General features: G+C 36.3%; 3 protein-coding genes across 4 annotated transcripts; 1 reads left to right on the plus strand and 2 right to left on the minus strand.

The window, feature by feature from the left end:
* Positions 1 to 12,151: 12,151 nt before the first annotated feature.
* LOC141605180 (abscisic acid receptor PYL8-like) lies at positions 12,152 to 14,539 on the plus strand. Of its 2 annotated transcripts, XM_074423856.1 has the most exons (4): positions 12,153 to 12,397; positions 13,251 to 13,466; positions 13,997 to 14,248; positions 14,282 to 14,539. In XM_074423856.1, the coding sequence occupies exons 1-3, from the start codon at positions 12,296 to 12,298 to the stop codon at positions 14,228 to 14,230; spliced, it is 552 nt and encodes a 183-aa protein (XP_074279957.1). In that variant the 5' UTR covers positions 12,153 to 12,295; the 3' UTR covers positions 14,231 to 14,248; positions 14,282 to 14,539. The 2 variants fall into 2 exon arrangements, with proteins under 2 accessions (XP_074279958.1, XP_074279957.1); XM_074423857.1 differs by having other exon boundaries at positions 12,152 to 12,397; positions 13,997 to 14,539.
* A 433-nt stretch (positions 14,540 to 14,972) lies between these two features.
* LOC141605181 (protein WHAT'S THIS FACTOR 1 homolog, chloroplastic) lies at positions 14,973 to 17,154 on the minus strand. The gene has a single exon (XM_074423859.1). It carries the CDS (start codon positions 16,910 to 16,912, stop codon positions 15,344 to 15,346), a length of 1,569 nt encoding a protein of 522 aa, XP_074279960.1. The 5' UTR covers positions 16,913 to 17,154; the 3' UTR covers positions 14,973 to 15,343.
* Positions 17,155 to 17,841: 687 nt separating this feature from the next.
* Positions 17,842 to 19,850, minus strand: LOC141605182 (uncharacterized). The gene is made up of 6 exons (XM_074423860.1): positions 19,527 to 19,850; positions 19,229 to 19,354; positions 18,743 to 18,821; positions 18,564 to 18,656; positions 18,370 to 18,483; positions 17,842 to 18,248 (listed from the first exon to the last, which is right to left on the minus strand). The coding sequence occupies exons 1-6, from the start codon at positions 19,751 to 19,753 to the stop codon at positions 18,195 to 18,197; spliced, it is 693 nt and encodes a 230-aa protein (XP_074279961.1). The 5' UTR covers positions 19,754 to 19,850; the 3' UTR covers positions 17,842 to 18,194.
* Between the last annotated feature and the right edge of the window lie 434 nt (positions 19,851 to 20,284).

A 20,284-nucleotide genomic window follows, 5' to 3' on the forward strand; every position in this document is an offset into this window, starting at 1 on the left:
ATTGAAGCACACTTCCTAGAGGGGTTAAGAATATGTGTTATAAATGTTTAAGCACAAAATTAAAGAAACACTGAAGCACACTTCCTAGAGGGGTTAAGAATTTAGGCATTTGTAGCAGCAGACGCGGGTACATAATTTTTTTTTTCCACAAAATATTGTAGTCGTTCAATGGGTGAGCGACTTAAACCCAAGTCGCCTACCGACAACGATTTGGGTCAAAACATCTGAGCCTTGACATCACTAATATTAACTTGTTGCCCGGGGTGTAGACGCTTTGGAGGAGAACGACTTGAATCCGAAGCTAGCTTCGGTACTGACGTGGACCCATTTTAGATAATTAATTTGAAACTAAACTCATTTTGATAATTTCTTTAGTTTCAATACTTTCAACCCCATTTTAGAAAAAAATTCTAAAATATTCGTGCTATATTCTCCCTCCATTCATAATATATCACCACACTTCCCTATTTTGGCAATTCATTTTATATCACCTCATTTCTCTTATTTCCAATTTTCCATAGACAACCCACTTTTATCATATTGTCCTTGTTAGCCTTCATTATTTGCCAATATTGTCATTGCTTTTTCATTGTTTATTAGGTAATCTTTGTCCACTTGTCTTTCTTTTTCATTGTTTATTAGGAGTTCAAGTTTATATGCATTGTTTATTACCACCCTTAATATTTGTGCAAATTAAAACGGGGTGATAATTTATGAATAAAGGGGTATAACATACTCCACGTGAATACTATTTAACCCGAGATCAAAACGAATAGTACCGTCTTGATAAGATTAGCCGGAGTTAGAGGTGGCAATCGGGTCAATCGGGTCGGGTTAGGGTTGGGTCACATCGGGTCGGGTCAGCATACCCTTTCGGGTCGAGTCGGGTTCGGATCGTTATCAGGTCGGGTCATTTCGGGTCAAATGATGTATCGGGTCGGGTCGGGTCGGGTTTGGGCCGGGTTATTATCGGGTCCGGTAACTTAATCGCATTACTACAATTTTTTACCATCAAATTTAGTTTTTAACCTATTATTTGTTTTAATTACTTCATTACTAAGTCAAACATATCAATCTAAACACAAAATCACTTTCATTTTGATCAAAATTAAGCTTAATAATTGTCGGGTCATCAATTTAATCGGGTCAGTATCGGGTCGGGTCGGTTCGGGTTCGGGTCACTGATAATCGGGTCGTATCAAGTTATGGGTCGTCATCGGGTCTGGCCGGGTCGGTTCCGACTCTAGCCGGAAAAAAGCATAAGGGTAAGATTATTGGTAGTCTTGAGACAAGACTTTGGTAAGTCTTAAGACATGACTTACTCAAGACTACCAATAATCTTCCAAAATCTTTTTTTTTGGTACATAATAATCTTCCAAAATCTTAACAAAGTCTTAAGCCGAGTCTTGGAAATCCAAGACTCAACTTAAGACTTTGGATGAGTCTTGACCCCACATTCAAAGAAAAGTATCCAATGAATGGGCCACATGTGTCATTTCTTTTTATTATTATTTTTTTTTTTAAATTTGTAAAAAAAGAAGTGAAATGGAAAAGTAAGATCTGAGGTGAGTCTGACTGATAATGTATGGAGTCTGAGATAAGTCTGAGATGAGTCTTAACAATATAAAAATAATAAAAGTTAGTGAAAAGCTGATGTGGCATAGTCTTAAAACTTTGGTGGATCTGACTGATAACCTCACCCTAACATATTCACAAGAGTGGACCCACTTTTCATACTCTACAAATTTGTGTTCTTCATCTTTTACAACCAACTAGTTTTAAACCCGAGCAAATTGCACGGGCATGATGATTTAAAGATTGTTTTTATCAAAAATATGTCAAGTCTTGTGTCAAATTATATTTATGGTATGAAATTCAAATGTTTGCAAGGAAGAGAATGTAGATGTCGAACCTAAAAAGGACATTGTACGTAACAATAAAATTCACTTATTAACCCACAATTAAACTCTCGATTACATACCCACCTATTTTTTCCCTCTTTACTCTTACTTTTTGTACATTTTCTTAAATATTTCATTTTTGCCTATGTTACTTTTGGTCTGGATCGGAGGGAGTAGCATATATTCATATAGAATGCATTACGGTTCATTGCTCGAGCGTTTGTTGAAATACGGTCCTTCCTCTTGTTAGATAAGTCTAAAGTCTCTAACTGATATTTTGACCGGGTAAATCATGCATTTGAAAGAAATTGTTTCACGTTAAATGAAATTAAAATATTTTGGTGAAGATTAACAAAAATTTAACTTTATCGTGTAAATAAGAACTAATTGATTGCAATGTCTTAACGGGTCCATCGGTCACACGTTATAGATTTTAAGTTCAAATAATATATTGACTACATTGAATATTTAACAAATTTATATATTAACAATAATAATTCAAATTTTTACAATTATCTTTTAAAAAAAATCATAAGTTGGCATTGCTTATATTGCCTAACTACATAATTTGTTTTGTTAACACAACATGATTACAATGTATTCAAATAGAACCTAATGATTATAATATAATCCTTTTTTTTTTTACGATTATCTCATGAGCTTGTTAAAATTAATTTTTATTAAAGTCTTTAGATTAAATATTGTAAAATATATTTTCCTTACGGAAAGAGCCTTCATATGAGATATTGTAGAATAAGATAACCCGATCCAACATTTTCAACAGAGGACTCTAACTTGACTAGTAATTCGAATTCACCCGATTTAGTTTGACCTGCTGGAATGTTTATTATTAAAAACTAATTATTATCTCCAAATAATTTGATAATAAACGACCTAAGATCAGTATGCCTGAAACGATCTGACCCGTATTTCTGAAAACTCGAAATAATCCAACCCAAACTCAACATGATTGTCCCATTTATCATGTGTAATCGTAAAGAAAAGTGAATGTTTTCAAAACCTAAAATGATACATGCTTTACAACTCAATGTTTTGGCTATTAGCCTATTACTTACTCCGTATATATTACTAACAATAACTACTATAATTAGTATATTTAGTTACATGTTATTCTCTCAATCCCGATCAATAGTTTACACCTTTTCTTTTTAAGATATATACATATCATATCAGTCAATATTTTAAACTCTCACTTGTTAACAAATTAAGCAACCCAAGTGGGCGAGACCATTATATTTTCTCCTCATTTCAAGTTGTTTTTGATTTTTTTAATAATTGTAAAATAATTAATAATCGTATATAAATCAATTGTAAAACATTAGTTGAGACGAATGAAGTATTATAGTTTGAATATTAATTTTCATAATACTGCATGCATAATAAACACAACCCATTAAGTTACTCTGTATAACCAACTGATATAAGTAAAGGCAATGAAACTTCTTAACCCAAAACTAACACAACCCATTGCATATTTGCATCCATTTCCACTTGCTATATAAACCCACACTCATTCCATATCTCGTTACCCTAATAAATCTTTCATCACCCATATTCATTTCCTTCAATTTCTGCTGCTCCTTTCAAATCCAATTTATGTTGCTTCGATCTTATTCCCTTCGCATCCTTTCTCCTTCACTCGGCTAGTTCCTTCCTATATCTCATTCCGTTTACATCCGTTCTCCCTCCACTGCAACGCCGCCTCCATACCCCTACCATTTTCTGGATTTCATTCTACCAGTAATATTATTTCATTCACTACCTTACTCTCTAAAACTGGGCTTCCACTCAAACGAAGCAAAAAATCATGTATTTTAATGATTTTACAATTATTATATTTTAAATTCAAAAATTAAAGGTTCAAAATTTTTTATACAGAAAAATATTTGTTATAAAATGTTTCAAGTTTTTCTAGAATATATTTCTTGTAATTAAACTGAATTTTTTCATCTTGTATACTTTAATATACTCGGTATTAGTTAATTGATAGTTAGTATTTCAATTTCTTAGTAAATTAATAGTATATTATTTTATAATTATAGTAAGGCACTATAATTTGTATACAATTAGTTAATTTTTTTTATAATGTTCATTAGACAATGGGATTTTTAATAATTGTTCTAAAGTTTTTTACCTAATTTCTGTAATTTGTTGTAATGTTATTGATTTTTTTTTCAGTTGTAATTTATCGTAGTTTAACTTTGGACTAAATTATTTTGGTGTAATATTGGTTACTTCTATTTACATACAAAATGTGTATAAACCCATGTTTCACCAAAATTAAATTCATAAGTATTGCTGCGGGTCCCACATTTTTAGTTTTTTTTAAAAAAGTTGTATGTGATGAGGTGGCGTAATGAGGGTGAGTTAAATGTTTTAGTATTTATAAAGATAAGATTAAATCGATTCCCACTGCAAAAAGGCATTTTACTAAAAAAAAATCATTAATAATATCTTGTTTTTCATTAACCTACCAAAAATAGAAGAAAATGGAGGCTGAATACATCACCAAGGATCAATAAACACCAGGAAATTGGACCTAACCAATGTTCTTCTTGCCTTACTAAACGCATCAAAGCCTATGATCTCAACTCGCGATGTTGTTGGTTTTACTACCATTGATCTCAACTCGCGATGTTGTTGGTTTTACTTGCTACTACTCACAACAAGCTCGAGGACAAGACGGGGTTTCTAGAATTTGGGCTGATACCGATTCCTATGAGGACATCATTAGGAACAATGTTGATTATGACCCCAATAAGATTGACTTCACTGTCGTATCCATCAACTGGGATAACGAGAAAGACGAGTTTAACGCTAGTGTATTCTCCTCTACTGATGAAGCAGCCGAGTGGAGTATATTCCACGTCCCTTGTCCACCTGGTTCTAGGTGGACGGGTATGGACTTAAGAGCCAAGCTCTTATTTTTGAACGGAAAGTTTCACTGGTGTGGGACCAACTGCATTGCTGCATATGACCCTTTCAACAAACCTCTGCACTGTGATATCATTTCGTTACCTCCAACGGATCCTCTTGAATCGCAAGATAATAGAATATTAGTTTTGGAAGCGTGTCAAGGGTGTCTTAGATTGGTGAAAGATTTCTTCACCGGTAGATTTGTGGTTTGGGATCTTGTGGATTATGCTAATAAGGTGTGGGTTCAAAAATTTGATGTTGACACTGCTTTACGGTTTCAGTCCTTCGTCGGTGTTGCTGCCAGGGATAAGGTTTAGTATTTTATATAAAAAAAAAAATACCAAAAAAAAAAAGAACTTATGCGGAATCAAACCCAGATCATACGAATACTAACCCTTACCTCTTCTCCAGATTCCCAACAGAATATTTATGTTCAATATTTGCAATCAAATATATATATTATTTCCAAACATAAAACCGCTGCATTTAATATGTGTTATAAATATTTAAGCACAAAATTAAAGAAACATTGAAGCACACTTCCTAGAGGGATTAAGAATTTAGGCATTTGTAGGAGCAGACGCGGGTACATAATTTTTTTTTTCCACAAAATATTGTAGTCGTTCAATGGGTGAGCGACTTAAACCCAAGTCGCCTACCGACAACGATTTGGGTCAAAACATCTGAGCCTTGACATCACTAATATTAACTTGTTGCCCGGGGTGTAGACGCTTTGGAGGAGAACGACTTGAATCCGAAGCTAGCTTCGGTGCTGACGTGGACCCATTTTGGGTAATTAATTTGAAACTCAACTCATTTTGATAATTTCTTTGGTTTCAATACTTTCAACCCCATTTTAGAAAAAAATTCTAAAATATTTGTGCTATATTCTCCCTCCATTCATAATATATCACCACACTTCCCTATTTTGGCAATTCATTTTATATCACCCCATTTCTCTTATTTCCAATTTTCCATAGACAACCCACTTTTATCACAAAGCGTCTTGCTTGTGACGGGCTAATCCCGTCACAAGCTGAAGACCTCTCACAAAAAGGGAGAGGGGACAAGGTGGGGCACCCCCCATGTGCTTCTCCACTCACTTCTCATGGGTATTTTATGAGAAGAAATGGTATCCGTCACAAGCTTGTGACGGATATCGCCATCTTCAATGAGATTTTGTGCTTTTATCATATTGTCATTGTTAGCCTTCATTATTTGCCAATATTGTCATTGCTTTTTCATTGTTTATTAGGTAATCTTTGTCCACTTGTCTTTCTTTTTCATTGTTTATTAGGAGTTCAAGTTTATATGCATTGTTTATTACCACCCTTAATATTTGTGCAAATTAAAACGGGGTGATAATTTATGAATAAAGGGAGTATAACATACTCCACGTGAATACTATTTAACCCGAGATCAAAACGAATAGTACCGTCTTGATAAGATTAGCCGGAGTTAGAGGTGGCAATCGGGTCGGGTCACGTCGGGGCGGGTCAACATCCCCTTTCGGGTCGAGTCGGGTTCGGATCGTTATCAGGTCAGGTTATTTCGGGTCAAATGATGTATCGGGTCGGATCGGGTTTGGGCCGGGTTATTATCGGGTCCGGTAACTTAATAGCATTACTGCAATTTTTTACCATCAAATTTAGTTTTTAACCTATTATTTATTTTAATTACTTCATTACTAAGTCAAACATATCAATCTAAACACAAAATCACTTTCATTTTGATCAAAATTAAGCTTAATAATTGTCGAGTCATCAATTTAATCGGGTCAGTATCGGGTCGGGTCGGTTCAAGTTCGGGTCACTGATAATCGGGTCGTATCAAGTTATGGGTCGTCATCGGGTCTGGCCGGGTCGGTTCCGGCTCTAGCCGGAGAAAAGCAAAAGATATTCACAAGAGTGGACCCACTTTTCATACTCTACAAATCTGTGTTCTTCATCATTTACAACCAATTAAATGGATTCCCAGTTCCCACTGCAAAAAGGCATTTTACTAAAAAAAATCATTAATAATATCTTGTTGCCTTACTAAACGCATATAAACTTGAACTGAGACGGAAGGAGTAACGGCTAAAGGATTAAATGGATTCCCAGTTCTTCTTGCCTTACTAAACGCATCAAAGCCTCTACTGATATTGTATTCTTCTTTCTTTTTTATTTTGTTATACTCCCTCCGTCCCAATCATTTATTTACGTTTTATATTTTAATCAAAGGTAAACAAATGAACGAGACGGAAGGAGTAACGGCTAAAGGATTTAATCTTTGTATAATAGAATGCCCTTTTAGATATACTTCTTGCTTTGTTTAGTATAATTTCATATTGGGTCGTTTCTTTATTATGTTGTTAGCGTAAGGCTAAGGTTGAGGATATCCGACCCCCTCTTAGCCGGGTAATGTTGTTGTTGTTGATGATCTTTCATTTGTTCCTTGTCCTGTTTAATGGCATTGATATGATTCTAGAGTAACCCAGTTTTCTGTTTTTTATTTTCCTTTTTTTTTTCTTGAATCAAGAATGACCCAATTTGTTACTCTAATTAGGTCTTTTGCAGTGTTTTCAATCCTTGAAATAGTAAATGTTTATGCCCGTCAATTGTTGGAGTTTTAGTTAAGAATTGAGTTGATTTTGCCTTGTCTATGTTACTCCGGCACTTCACGTATCATGTGTCCGACACCTGGAAGTGTTGAACATGACACGATATGAAATTTGGGTCCTATTGGTTCCTGTGGCAAATATAGATGGCACCTAGCTTAGATATGATTACTTCTAACTCCCTCGTCAAGAGTCTTGAACATTAGATATACGCAACCTTACCCTCTAATAGTTGAATGACCAATGTTATACGGAGTATGAAATTTGGTAAATGGCAACAGGCCTGTCTGTTTGATTAGAATTGCAGGTTTCTGTAGTTTTTTTTTTTTTGCTTGTGTGTAGTAACGTGTGAACTTGACGAAGTTCCTGATGTTTGGTCAGGTTTGGTATTTAGTGAGAAGATTTGATCAACCGCAAAGGTACAAGCCATTCATAAGTGAATGCAATCTAAGGGGAGACTTTAAAGTTGGAACAGTCAGAGAAGTAAATGTGAGATCAGGCCTTCCTGCAACAACCAGCACAGAAAGATTGGAACTTCTAGACGATGTGCAGCATATTCTTGGTGTCCGAATCACAGGCGGTGATCATAGGTTGAAGGTAATTTCAGGCCTCTAAGCGCTTCAGTTCCAGTTATGTTGTATGAATCTCTTTTTGCCAATTTTCTGATACATACAGCTCTTACATGGCTATCCTTAGAGCTATCAATATCAGAACCCAAACCACAGCAGCCGGCCTGAAATAAGCTGATGAACCGCTAATTAAATACTGTCCTGATATTAACCCGAAGTCCCGAACATATATTGCCCGTCTCAACCTGAGTATTATTAACCTGACAGAACTGCTTAGCTGACATTTCTGAGAAGATTGCATCCGGCAACAACCCTAAAGCGATCACATACAAGTTAAAGCTGTTTAAGAGCTAATTATTTCTAATTAAAGTATTATTACCAAATCAAATTCCAATTCTAATTCCTTTACTATTTAGTTTAGGAAATTTATAGTAGTTGGGATTTCGACAATTACTCCGTATATATATATAATAATATAAATCAACAACTATTTTAGTTTAGGAAATTTATAGTAGTTGGGGGTTCGACAATTACTCCGTATATATAAACCAACTAGCTACACCCAATTTAATCTAATCAAATCATCCTTGTTTCTCCTGTTTCTAATTATTACAAGGATGGTTACTAAAAAGAGGCCATTACCAAAGGAGTTATCTGCTCTTTGTACTACTAAAGGTGGTTGTCGTGGTGGTCGTTTAAGCGTTTGCACTAGTCACACCTCTAAATCATCGTCATTTGATAATCTAACTGATGACCTTTTTACTGAGATCCTTCTGCGTGTCCCCATCAAGCCCCTTTATCGCTCCAAGTGCGTCTCCAAGCATTGGCTCTCTTTTATTTCCTCAACTTGTTTTGCCCGCTCCTATATCCTTACTGATCATCATAACGACATGCTACTCTTTAACGCTTTACGTAGTGGACACTATAATGAACAAGTTTATGCATTGCCCCTTCTCCCTGGTGCAGCCTACCCTCATGTTTCTTCTATCCTCTTAACCTTTGATTTCGTTCTCCCACTTGCGCGCTATATCTATCACATCAATAATTACACTACTAAGGTGTTGTGGGACGTATTATTAGTTGGCAGCTACGGCGGTTTGGTCTTACTATCGGCCTGTTTTCAGGACAACCACCCTGAAAATAGCGAGTACAGTTATTATCAGTATTATTTGTGCAACCCCGTGTCCAAGCAATGGGTTGAACTACCATTGATCTCAACTCGCGATTTTGTTGGTTTTACTTGTTACTACGCACAAGAAGCTCGAGGACAAGCTGGTGAGGTTTCTAGAATTTGGGCTGATACCAATTCCTACGAGGACATCATTAGGAACAATGTTGATTATGACCCCAATAAGATTGACTTCACTGTGGTATCCATCAAGTGGGATGAGGAGAAACACGAGTTCATCGCTAGTGTATTCTCGTCTACTGATGAAGGAGCAGAGTGGAGCATATTCCACGTCCCTTGTCCACCTGGTTCAAGGTGGATGGGTATGGTCGTTGGTATCGCCAAGCTTGTATTTTTGAACGGAAAGTTTCACTGGCGTGGGACCAACTGCATTGCTGCATATGACCCTTTTAACAAACCTCTGCACTGTGATATCATTCCGTTACCTCCAATGGATCCGGTCAAACCGGGGACTTCTACAATTTTAGTTTTGGAAGCGTGTGAAGGGCGTCTTAGATTGGTGAACGATTTCTTCACCGGTAGATTTGTGGTTTGGGATCTCGTGGATTATGCTAATAAGGTGTGGGTTCAAAAACTTGATGTTCACACTGATAATTTATGGTTTCAGTCCTTCGTCGGTGTTGCAGCCAGGGACAAGGTTTACATGCTAACTTATTACTCTTCAAGTGTCAAGCTCTTTGATGTGAGAAATAAATCCGTACAACATGTTAATGTTCGTCCTATCAACTTGGACAATAATTTTTACCAATTTCAGCGTGTCCAACCATTTTTTTCAAGCCCATGGCCGACTCCTGTTGCAGTTCGACAAAAAAAACTATTGTCTTGTATAAATTTCTCTTGAATTTGTATTCTTGCTGGACTTCATTTGTGTATTAGCTTATAATATGTATGTAATGTCTAATATCTTTATTGTATAATGTCTAATACTCCCTACGTCACATTCGTTTTATGAGGAGTACGTATTTTAATCAAAGGAGTATTTCGTCATACAAGTATTTCTCAAGGACCCTGCTGACAATTCCTCGTGGTCGTAGGGTTGGTTGTATATATGAATATATGATTGTCTCTTTTGTTTATCACTGATGAATTCATCTAGAAATTTTAACTTAGGCCGAATGTGCTCGGAGGCGGAACGCTCAGTAAAGGCCCCACAACCAATACTTTAAAGATGTAGTAGGGACCGACGGGAGGAAATGACAGTGTCGCAACGAAGCTATGCCGTCTAGCAAGTACTGTGCAGAGCAAAATAACAGAGGTGTAACCTTCAGACCAGAAATTATCTAGGCCAGAGCTGGAGATAATGGCCATGGAGCTGGATATGGATATGGATATGGATATGGATATGGATATGAAAATCTCGCTTCCCATGGATTTGGCTGATCGGAGGCCCAACATGAGATCGAGTTGGCGCGGCTGGTGATAATAGAGTTGGCACGGCCCAAACAACACCTAAATTTCAAAATTGTAATGTAAAAGATCTCTCTTTTTATTTTTTTTGAAATAGTAATGTAAAAGATCTCAAATTTTAAGATATACTCCCTCCGTCTCGGTCATTTATTGTCGTTTGGTTTTGGCACAAAAATCAAGAAAAGGGGGAGGGGTCAATTACTAAATGACAAGTGGAATAAATTGGGTGAATGATCAAATTACTCATCAAATTCATTCTTAAAATACAAAGGACAATAAATAACTGATACACCCCAAAATGGAAAAGGACAATAAATGACCGGGACATAGGGAGTAGAAGTATATCAAATTATCAATAGCATCAATGGCTTTGTTCCAAAATAATTTGCATAAATTCTCATTTGTAACGGGCGATATCTGTCACAAGCTTGAGACGGGTCAAATAAAATCCACTTGGGTAGATAAAGATGAATCATTTGTGATTTCTTAAGCACTCTTACTTTTGTCTTATCTACCTAAATTGGTGATACTTAATCCGTCACAAGCTTATAATGGATATACCCGTTACAAGGGAGACTTATTGATTATAATTTGATACTCCTGATATTCATTTCCTTTCTATACATTTGTTCAAAAATCAAAATATAGAGTAATATTAATCAAGTGTATAAAAATGAAATGAATGGGGGGAATATTGAACCAAAGTGAACTCCTAAATGTTGGCGTATTTCTACCAAAAGTGGGGAAAAAAAGCATGATAAACATGACATGGGAGAAAAGTGCGAAAAAGGTAAAAACATGTGAATACCAAGGATAACATACATGCATTTAAAAGAACACAAATCAAGTAGATACTTCATCCAATTTATACTAACATAATAACATCCCATATTAGATTTATTGCATACATGCTCTTACAAGATTATACAAGATTTTGAATAATTTAATAAAATTAAATGTCATTAGCAACTTCTATGGATAAACAAATAAATAGATATGATTAATTGCGAGTTTTAACTAGTTTACGTTAAATTTTTGACACACACAAACGGGTTATGTCTTATTCATATCCGCTTATTTTGTTGATTAGATGACGGAATATAATGAACCGGACGACCTATGAATAAAATATGGATAAGTAATTAATTATTGAATGTCAACTAATTAGTCCTTACCCCAAAGTTAAGGCACTAGAAAAAGCAGTCAGTCACAAAAGAGGAAAAAGTCGGCAACAAGTAGACATGAAGTTATGATAGAGAAAAGCGACCCATTTTTGTTTAAGACGACATTATTCATTTTCAATTTAAAACTGATTAAATATAGGATAGGATTTACCATGTGAAATGAATAACACAAAACATAATGTCTTGAAAAAGTTAAAAGTTTTATCTTATATATCCATCCTCCATGTGAGTACTATTTGACCGAGCTCAGGATAAATAGTACCGTTTTAAACAAGACGAGCCGGATAAAAGCATAAGATATTCACAAGAGTGGACCCACTTTCATACTCTACAAATCTGTGTTCTTCATCTTTTTCAACCAATTAAATCCATTCCCACTGCAAAAAGGCATTTTTTTTTTAGACAAAAAAAAAAAAAAAAAAAAAGGCATTTTACTAAAAATAAACATTAATAATATCTTGTTTTTTCATTATTTTGTTAAGATAAACCTTGTAAGAAAACACAAGAAAATGGAGGCTGAATACATCACAAAGCATCATAAACACCAGGAAATTGGACCTAACCAATGTTCTTCTTGCCTTACTAAACGCATCAAAGCATCTACTGATATTGTACTCTTCTATCTTTTTTTAGTTCTAATATACCGTCTCAATCTCAATCATTTGTTTACGTTTTATATTCTTTGTAAGGAGTCTTTAATCAAAGATAAACAAATGAATGAGACGGAGGAAGGGAGTAATAAATTAGTACTGTTACATGTGTTCTTTACTTGAGTGGCCAAAAGATTCAATCTTTGTATCACAGAACGCCCTTTTGTAAATACTTCTTGGTTTGTTCAGTAAATTTTCATATTGGGTCGTTCAGAAAGTGCCTCTTTGTTATGTTGTTAGCGTAAGGGTAAGGTTGCGGACATCTGACCCCGCCTTAGCCGGGTAATGTTGTTGTTGTTGTTGATGATCTTTCATTTGTTCCTTATCCTGTTTAATGGCATTAATATGATTCTTGAGTAACCCATTTTCTGTTTTTTATTTGGCTTGTTTTCTTTCTTTCCTTGAATCAAGAATTGCCCGGTTTTGATTTACACTAATTAGGATTTTAGCTGTGTTTTCAATCCCTGAAACAGTAGAAATTTCTGCCCATCAATTGTTTGATTTCTAGCTAAAAAATGAGCTGCTGCTGTCTGACATTTGGAGCATTTTCTGTGGTAACTTTAATCTGCAAAACTACAGTGCCAGTGTTCTACCCTAAACCCTATTATTTTGGAGGGCAATGTAATTTCTGTTAGACCCTTATCTGAGATGACCCATGAAACTTTGTAATGGTAACTTGGCCTCTTCGTTTGATTTGAGAAGTAATATTCTCAAAAGGATTTCAGTGGGTTCTGTTCACTGCAGTTTTCTGGTTTTTCGTTTTTGAAATGTTTGTTAACTTGTAAGCTTGACGAAGTTCTGAATGTTTGATCAGGTTTGGTCCTTAGTGAGAAGATTTGATCAACCGCAAAGGTACAAGCCATTCATAAGTGAGTGCAATCTAAGGGGAGATTTTAAAGTTGGAACAGTGAGAGAAGTAAATGTGAGATCAGGCCTTCCTGCAACAACCAGCACAGAAAGATTGGAACTTCTAGACGATGTGCAGCATATTCTTGGTGTTCGAATCACAGGTGGTGATCATAGGTTGAAGGTAATTTCAGATCTTGTATGCATCTCTTTTTTGCCAATTACCGTACATGTTATGTATATGTTACTTACATGATTATTCTTATAGCTAGCAAAATCAGACCCCAAACCGCTGTCAAGCCGATAATCGACACCACCTCCTTTTCCCCAGCTAAACCCAAACCAGAAGCGACATGTAGCAACCTGAAAACGAATCAGCTTAAAATTAACCTAAATGAGATTGCTTACCCTTTAACTTAAAACGCCATGAGATTATCCGCTGCAGCTTGAAATGGGCTGATGAATTGGCCAGTAAAATCCTGACCTGATATTGACCTGAACATAACCTGTCTCAACCAAAGAGTAATGTTGACCTGACTAAACGTGATTTGATCTGACCTGACAAGGAAACTGTCCCGACTCCCGACAGACACAAACCACGTGTAGCTACTCCCTAAGCAAACCTTCTGCATAAAACAGTTCTTATGAAACGTGTGTGCGGGTTTCTTTACTAACTGAAAGTACTGAATGTTTATTGCACTTTGAAAACTGCAGAACTACTCATCTGTAATCACAGTTCACCCAGAAACGATCAATGGAAGGCCTGGAACATTATTAATAGAATCATTTGTTGTCGATGTACCTGATGGGAACACCATAGAGGATACTTGCTGCTTTGTTGAGGCTCTTATCAACTGTAACCTAAACTGCTTAGCTGATGTCTCTGAGAAGATTGCATCAGGCAACAGCCCTACAGAAAGCGATCTCGTACAAGTTAAATCTCTTTAAGAGCAACTGTCACCTCAAGTTTGTGGGCTTGTGACCAGATTTGGTTATCAGAAGTTCAGGTTTTGGCTTGTAGGCATTTGCTTAAGGAGTTTTTGATACAGCAACTTTGCGTTACAGGCGGGTTTTCATTGCTTTAGATTTCCATTGGTTGCTTTCTTTCATATTGTTTCAATGGAGATTCATTGTGTTTTTTTCCTGTAGCTCAAGCCGGTATTATTTTTTATGGAGTTGGATGTATATCTGTTGTTGTAATTGATTCTTATTCATGACAAACTCCGTAATATAAAATAGCAGAACATTGTCAATGAAGCTAATGATGTAGAATTTTACAAAGCAGCGTAAACTAGTTTAATTGGTAGTCATCGAATTAGTATGGAGTACTTATGACGCGACCTTGAAACCTGTTCTCCGTTTATACGAAAGAAAAACTGATGTTCGGAATGCAATAAAAGCTGGCATCTCTTGTCTAATACCTCCATTAAGTTTTTGTGGTCGTTTAAACAGCAATAAAAACTGCAAAGCTTTCATGTTAGGAATGCACATTGATGCATCACAGAAAGCCAACCAGTACCCTGAATTGTTATCCTAACAATGCTAACAAGTACTCCCTAAGTTCCGGTTGAATTCACTGCATTTTTCAGATTTCCCACGCATATTTGGTCAAATGTAGTGAATTGGACGAAGGGAGCAGGCAACACTCATGGCAGACTATAGACAGCTTGAGAAGTATATAAAAGCCATGTCACAGAATACTTCACCAGTTTTACTAAATTATCAGGACGAAATTTCATACAAACTCTCTCAAGTAGAGCATATGTTGCTTGACAATTTGACATTGAAAAGAAATTTATATTAAAACTGATATTCATCCCATCAAAGAGTCACATCTACACTACACTAAGCATGATTATACAAATTTCTCTTCAAACTGAACTCGACACAATATATATTGGAGTAACCGGGTCTAACCCATATTGTCGCCGTGATGAATTCTTTCCTGCTAAATGATAGCATTATCTTGGCAAGGAACAGCATAAGCCACTTGATTGAAAATATTTCTAGGGAGATGGTATATTATCAAAACATTGAAAATCGCCGTTGTCATTGTTGTAATCACCATTTTTCACGAGGCCGTCCATCAGGAAAAACCAGAGCACGATCCTCCGCTATTTCGGGCATGGGATCAGACTTTTTCACTTGTTTGCTTGAGCTAATCCTTACATCACTTTCATCATCAAAATCGGGGGGTGTGTCATCTTCGTCACTCCAAATATCTTCATAATCTTCGTCATCACTCTTATCATCATCATCGAACTCATCGCCCATTTGATTATCAATATCAGACCATTCTTCTTCCCCTTCCTCTCCTTCTCTCTCTTCCTCTCCTGCAGAATCTCCGTCATCATTCTTTCGAAGGCCTCTCCTAAATCTGGGTATGCTAACAAGCGCCCTCATCTTCTCCTTGATAATTAGTAGCCTATCTTTGTCAACCAATTGTGAACCTCTATATGCTTCACGAAGGAAAACCGAGTCTCTGTCCCCTTTAAGGGACACATAAAACAGATCAGGATGCCTGATTAACATCCCCCTAAGCTGCTGTGAAAACCTGAACTCTTCCCGAAAATGAGTCAAATGATCAACAAGAGTCCTCTTTTCCATCGTTAGGCTCAAAAGCTCATGAACAACAGCACAAGCATGCTTCTCTTTCTCCCGTGAACCCGATTGCAAATGTGAAAAATCCGAATAAGGTGATATATAAGGAATATCCCTAAACTGCGAAATCCTTCTCATCTCACCTTTCGAAAGTTTCAATCCCTTAGGTAATGGCACCTTATTAAACTTCAAAGGCCTATCTATAATCAAATTCTTCTCTTCCAACTCTCTAATACGATTATCCTCCTCAGCCATCTCGGCAGCTGAAACCGCTAGTTCCGGATCCCAATGAGTCAATTCCAAAGCCGGGCCTCGCTCAGTAGGCACAACTTTAAAGTACTGAGGATACCTATGACAAATAGTATCCCTAAATTCCAATGGCAACCCAAGATCAGTCCTCAAATGCCCAATCTTTTCCACCAAAATCCGCTTCTCCAACGACATCATCAATAACTTCCTTATCTTAACAACCAACAATTCCTCCATCCCATTCCTAATCTTCAACTCCTCAAAATACAAACTTTCAGCTTCAGGGGTCAATTTAAACCTAAGCAAATATGCCCCTTCTTCCTCAATCTCAAACACACCAGGAAACTTCTTCAACAACGCGATAAACCGTCTTCCCCTCTCCAAACCCAATTGTTTCCTATACTTACCAATCTCTCTAAGAGGCATAGCTCTATCAGGCTGACTCATCAAAATCTTCCTAATTTTCAAACACAACTTAAGTTTCTTATCTCTTTGTATAACACTATCAAAGGGCATTTCTTTTCTTCTCTTAACAGCTGCTAAAATTGGGCAAATTTGTAAAAAGGGTTTCTTAATTCTCCGAAACCCGAATTCATTTCCCCCCAAGATCAAACCTTGACCCAAAAAAGAAGACCTATTACATGATTTCACAGAAACAGACAACTTGGGTTTACGCAGCGATATCGGGTTTTCAAAGATTGAAGCTTTACATGAAAGTAAGACAGGTGAAGAGCTGAATTGGGCAGTTTTGGGTGGACATAGATAGAACATAGAATCCATGATAATTGCTAGTTTATGAACTAATACATATCAATCAAATTAGGGAATAATAGAAGAAATTGAAGAAGGGTTTTGGATAAGAGATTTACCTTGATGAAGATATGAAGTTTTGGGTTAGTTTGAGAGAGGGTTTTGGAAGTGTTAAACCCTTTACAGAAACTCAACTGTTGATGCACACACAGAGTTATCTGGAAGTGTAAATTGTAATGTTGCACATTATCTTTTGCACTTTGTTTATGAGCCTTGTTGTGGCCTTATTATGGGTTGTGACTTGTGGTCCGGTTGGATTCGAGTGGGAATTGGCTCGGTTTAGACTCCTAAAATAATAAAGAAAATGTTTTTTTTTTAAAAGAAGTATCGAGTATATAATAAGGACATATAAATCTCGGAATAATTTATTTTTATTTATACGGAATATATCATAAAATAATTAATGTTAAGTAGTACAAAATACATTGTTTTTTTTTTTGGCAACAAGCAAAAGTACATTGTTAAATCGTTAATATTTGACAACGATTTCTACTTTTTTTTATTGAAAAAAGTATTTGGATCTCTCATTGACTCATAAAACAACATTTAAAATGTGAGTATTTGAAACATAGAAACGATTTAAAAGTTTCATCAATGATGCCAAGTAAGGATGTGGAATAAGTTGTAAGTTTCACTTCTTTTTGCAATATTAAGTTTAGTTATCTTTTGTTGAACACTAGTTAAAAGTTGAAACCATTATCGTGCAAGAAAGTAATGATTAAATTTTTAGTATCAAGTTGTCTTATTTATTTGTTTATAGGTATCTTATCATTTCCCTTGTTTATAGTGATTTAAATGGTGTTTGATAAAAGAAAATTAAAAAAATAATAGCACACACCAAAAAAAGATGAGTATACTCGTAATACTTATGAAATTACGAACACTTTAATTAGACTGTATTTTATGCACAACAGAAAATGATTATTTTTTAATGCTCTTTTATTCAACAATTTTACTATAATGGACATTCATTTGTAAATTTAAGTATATACCCGTTAGTGAAATACAAATTAACATTTCACTAAAAAGAAAAAGACAAATTATCGTGTAAGACCAATCTTATGACTTAATCCGATGTGATTTTTAATGAGAGTTTCTGAAGACATCTTTATTTCCTGCATCAGAGTTGTTTTTCTTAATTCCGACTACAGCTTTTCTGAATTCCGACTACAGCTTTGTCCTACCATTTACTCTATAACTGTTGGAACTTTGATGTTTATGTGTGGACTGCATAATGTAACTGTGCTTGCTCTCAGTAAGTATTTTCTGATGCCCATCCTTTCTTTTCTAACTCTTGCCTCAATGCCTGCATCAAGGATTGTTCAAAATTAGATATCGAGAACAGCAATAGAGCAACATTACCCGACTGTCTGCAATGCTCCTTCAACTAACAGCCTGAATTCAGAAAATAAAGCATTGTGTCTAACCTTGATTCTTTTTCGATTAACATCAAAATCAAAACTGCCCAAACGGGATGCAGACCGATACTCAACAATAGACTTCTTTCCTGGTGGAAACCAGAACTCGACATCATCTACAAACTGATACAAAGAAAAGACAGTTGCCAATCATTATTGAATTTTCATCCAAATAGCATGATATCTGTGATGCTACAACTTACCCCTAAAATAGGACTTTCGTACTCAACTCGCACATAATCATCATTCTTTTCCATGATTTTGGGTCTAAAATTGTCCGGTCCTGTTGATTCTATCTGCAATTAACAATGAATTTGTAGTTCCTTCAAGAAACAGACATACAGAAACAGAAGTCAATGTACTGAACTGTAAGGAAGCTTACCACTTCAAGAAGCTCCTGCATTGCTGCCTCTTTGCTGACAGAGTTTTTGCTCCCTCTCCCTCCTTCGGGATTGTAGTTCCTGACAATGGCACAACTCACTCAATCAATAACATATTGTCCCAAATTTTACTCCGTTTCAGGATGTGTCTATCATGGTATCAAAGCCATCGTGACCTTTGGTCATGGGTTCGAATCCTGGCAACCTCAAAAACTCCTCAAAAACTCTCGAAGTGGAATTCCAGCAGAGGGTATGGGGGAGCCGGTGCACAACTAACCACTCTTCAAGCCCAATGGGCATTTGAGTGAGGGAGCCTAATAGGAAAAATTATACGGAGTAATAGTTGGCCCCAACCATCACCTTAAGGTTTTTGTTGTAACAACAATTTTTTGGAGGATGACGGGGTAACCAGCAACCGCTACCTTTAGTGTGCACTGGATAAAAAGATAAGGGATGAGAAAATAAAGAGGTTGAATGAATAAACATACCAAGGAGGGGCATAATGTGTGAAGTCACTAGAGTTCTCAGAAGTGGAAATGCAGTTATTGGTAGCTGGACATAAGGCCAATGAAGGTGGATTCTTTTGCACTCCCAAATAACTTGGCTTTGTTCCACTGATAAAAATAAAACACCATCAACATTGAAATCAACAAAACAATTAAAATAAAAGACGAGCATCACTAGTAATACTAAAACTCGGTGACATTAGGTGGCGCTGTTTCATTTTCCGTAAAATCACATAAGGAGTATTAACTAGTACAAGTATAAGTTTAATAAAAAAGTGACCTGAAATGAAAGAGGGCGCCTAGTGTAGCTATCTCACTGCTTCTAAGAATAACTTCTCTACGATTTATTATTTGATCAAATTTCTTGGTTTTCTTGTTTTGATCTTCTTGACGACAAGATGAGACACGGAAATGGGACGGAAAAACCGTGGTTAAGTATGATTTGTATTGAGTTACATTTTTGGTGTTACATGGGAAACTTGGATGATATGCCACCATTGATGCCATTTTTGTAAGAAAAGAGCATGTGAATTGTGTAATTAAATTGTGTTGATGTGTTTGTTTGTTTGGTGGTAGATGAGTAGATGACTGGTTTTGATGTGTACATACAAGCCGAAAAGTGTGGACTGTGGATGGCTTATAGGTTGAGCCGCAATTTTGGTAGGTAACTAACTATGCAAGCCCACTTACACATGATTTCAACGTGGTTGAAATGTGAAAATTACAGTAATGGAAAGTGATTAGATTATAATAGTATTCACATTGCTACTTTCTTTCCACTGATCAGTGACCTGGGCCGCCGGCCGGGTCTGGCTATATGAGGGGAGCGGGCTAGGCTAGCCCGTGCTATTTCATGTTTGATCCGAGATCGGCCCATCATGGGGCGGGCTAGAGCGGACCAGGTAGTCTAGAGTATTCTTTTGTTCTTTACGACTGAAGCGGGTCGGGCCATCGAAATTGAAGCTTGGCCCCGACACTAGTGGTGAGTCGAGTCAGTTGTGCCAACTCGCACTTTTTTCTACCTCTACTAATCAGCTG

This window comes from Silene latifolia, chromosome 10 (assembly GCF_048544455.1).
Source record: "Silene latifolia isolate original U9 population chromosome 10, ASM4854445v1, whole genome shotgun sequence".
Classification (NCBI taxonomy): Eukaryota; Viridiplantae; Streptophyta; class Magnoliopsida; order Caryophyllales; family Caryophyllaceae; genus Silene; species Silene latifolia.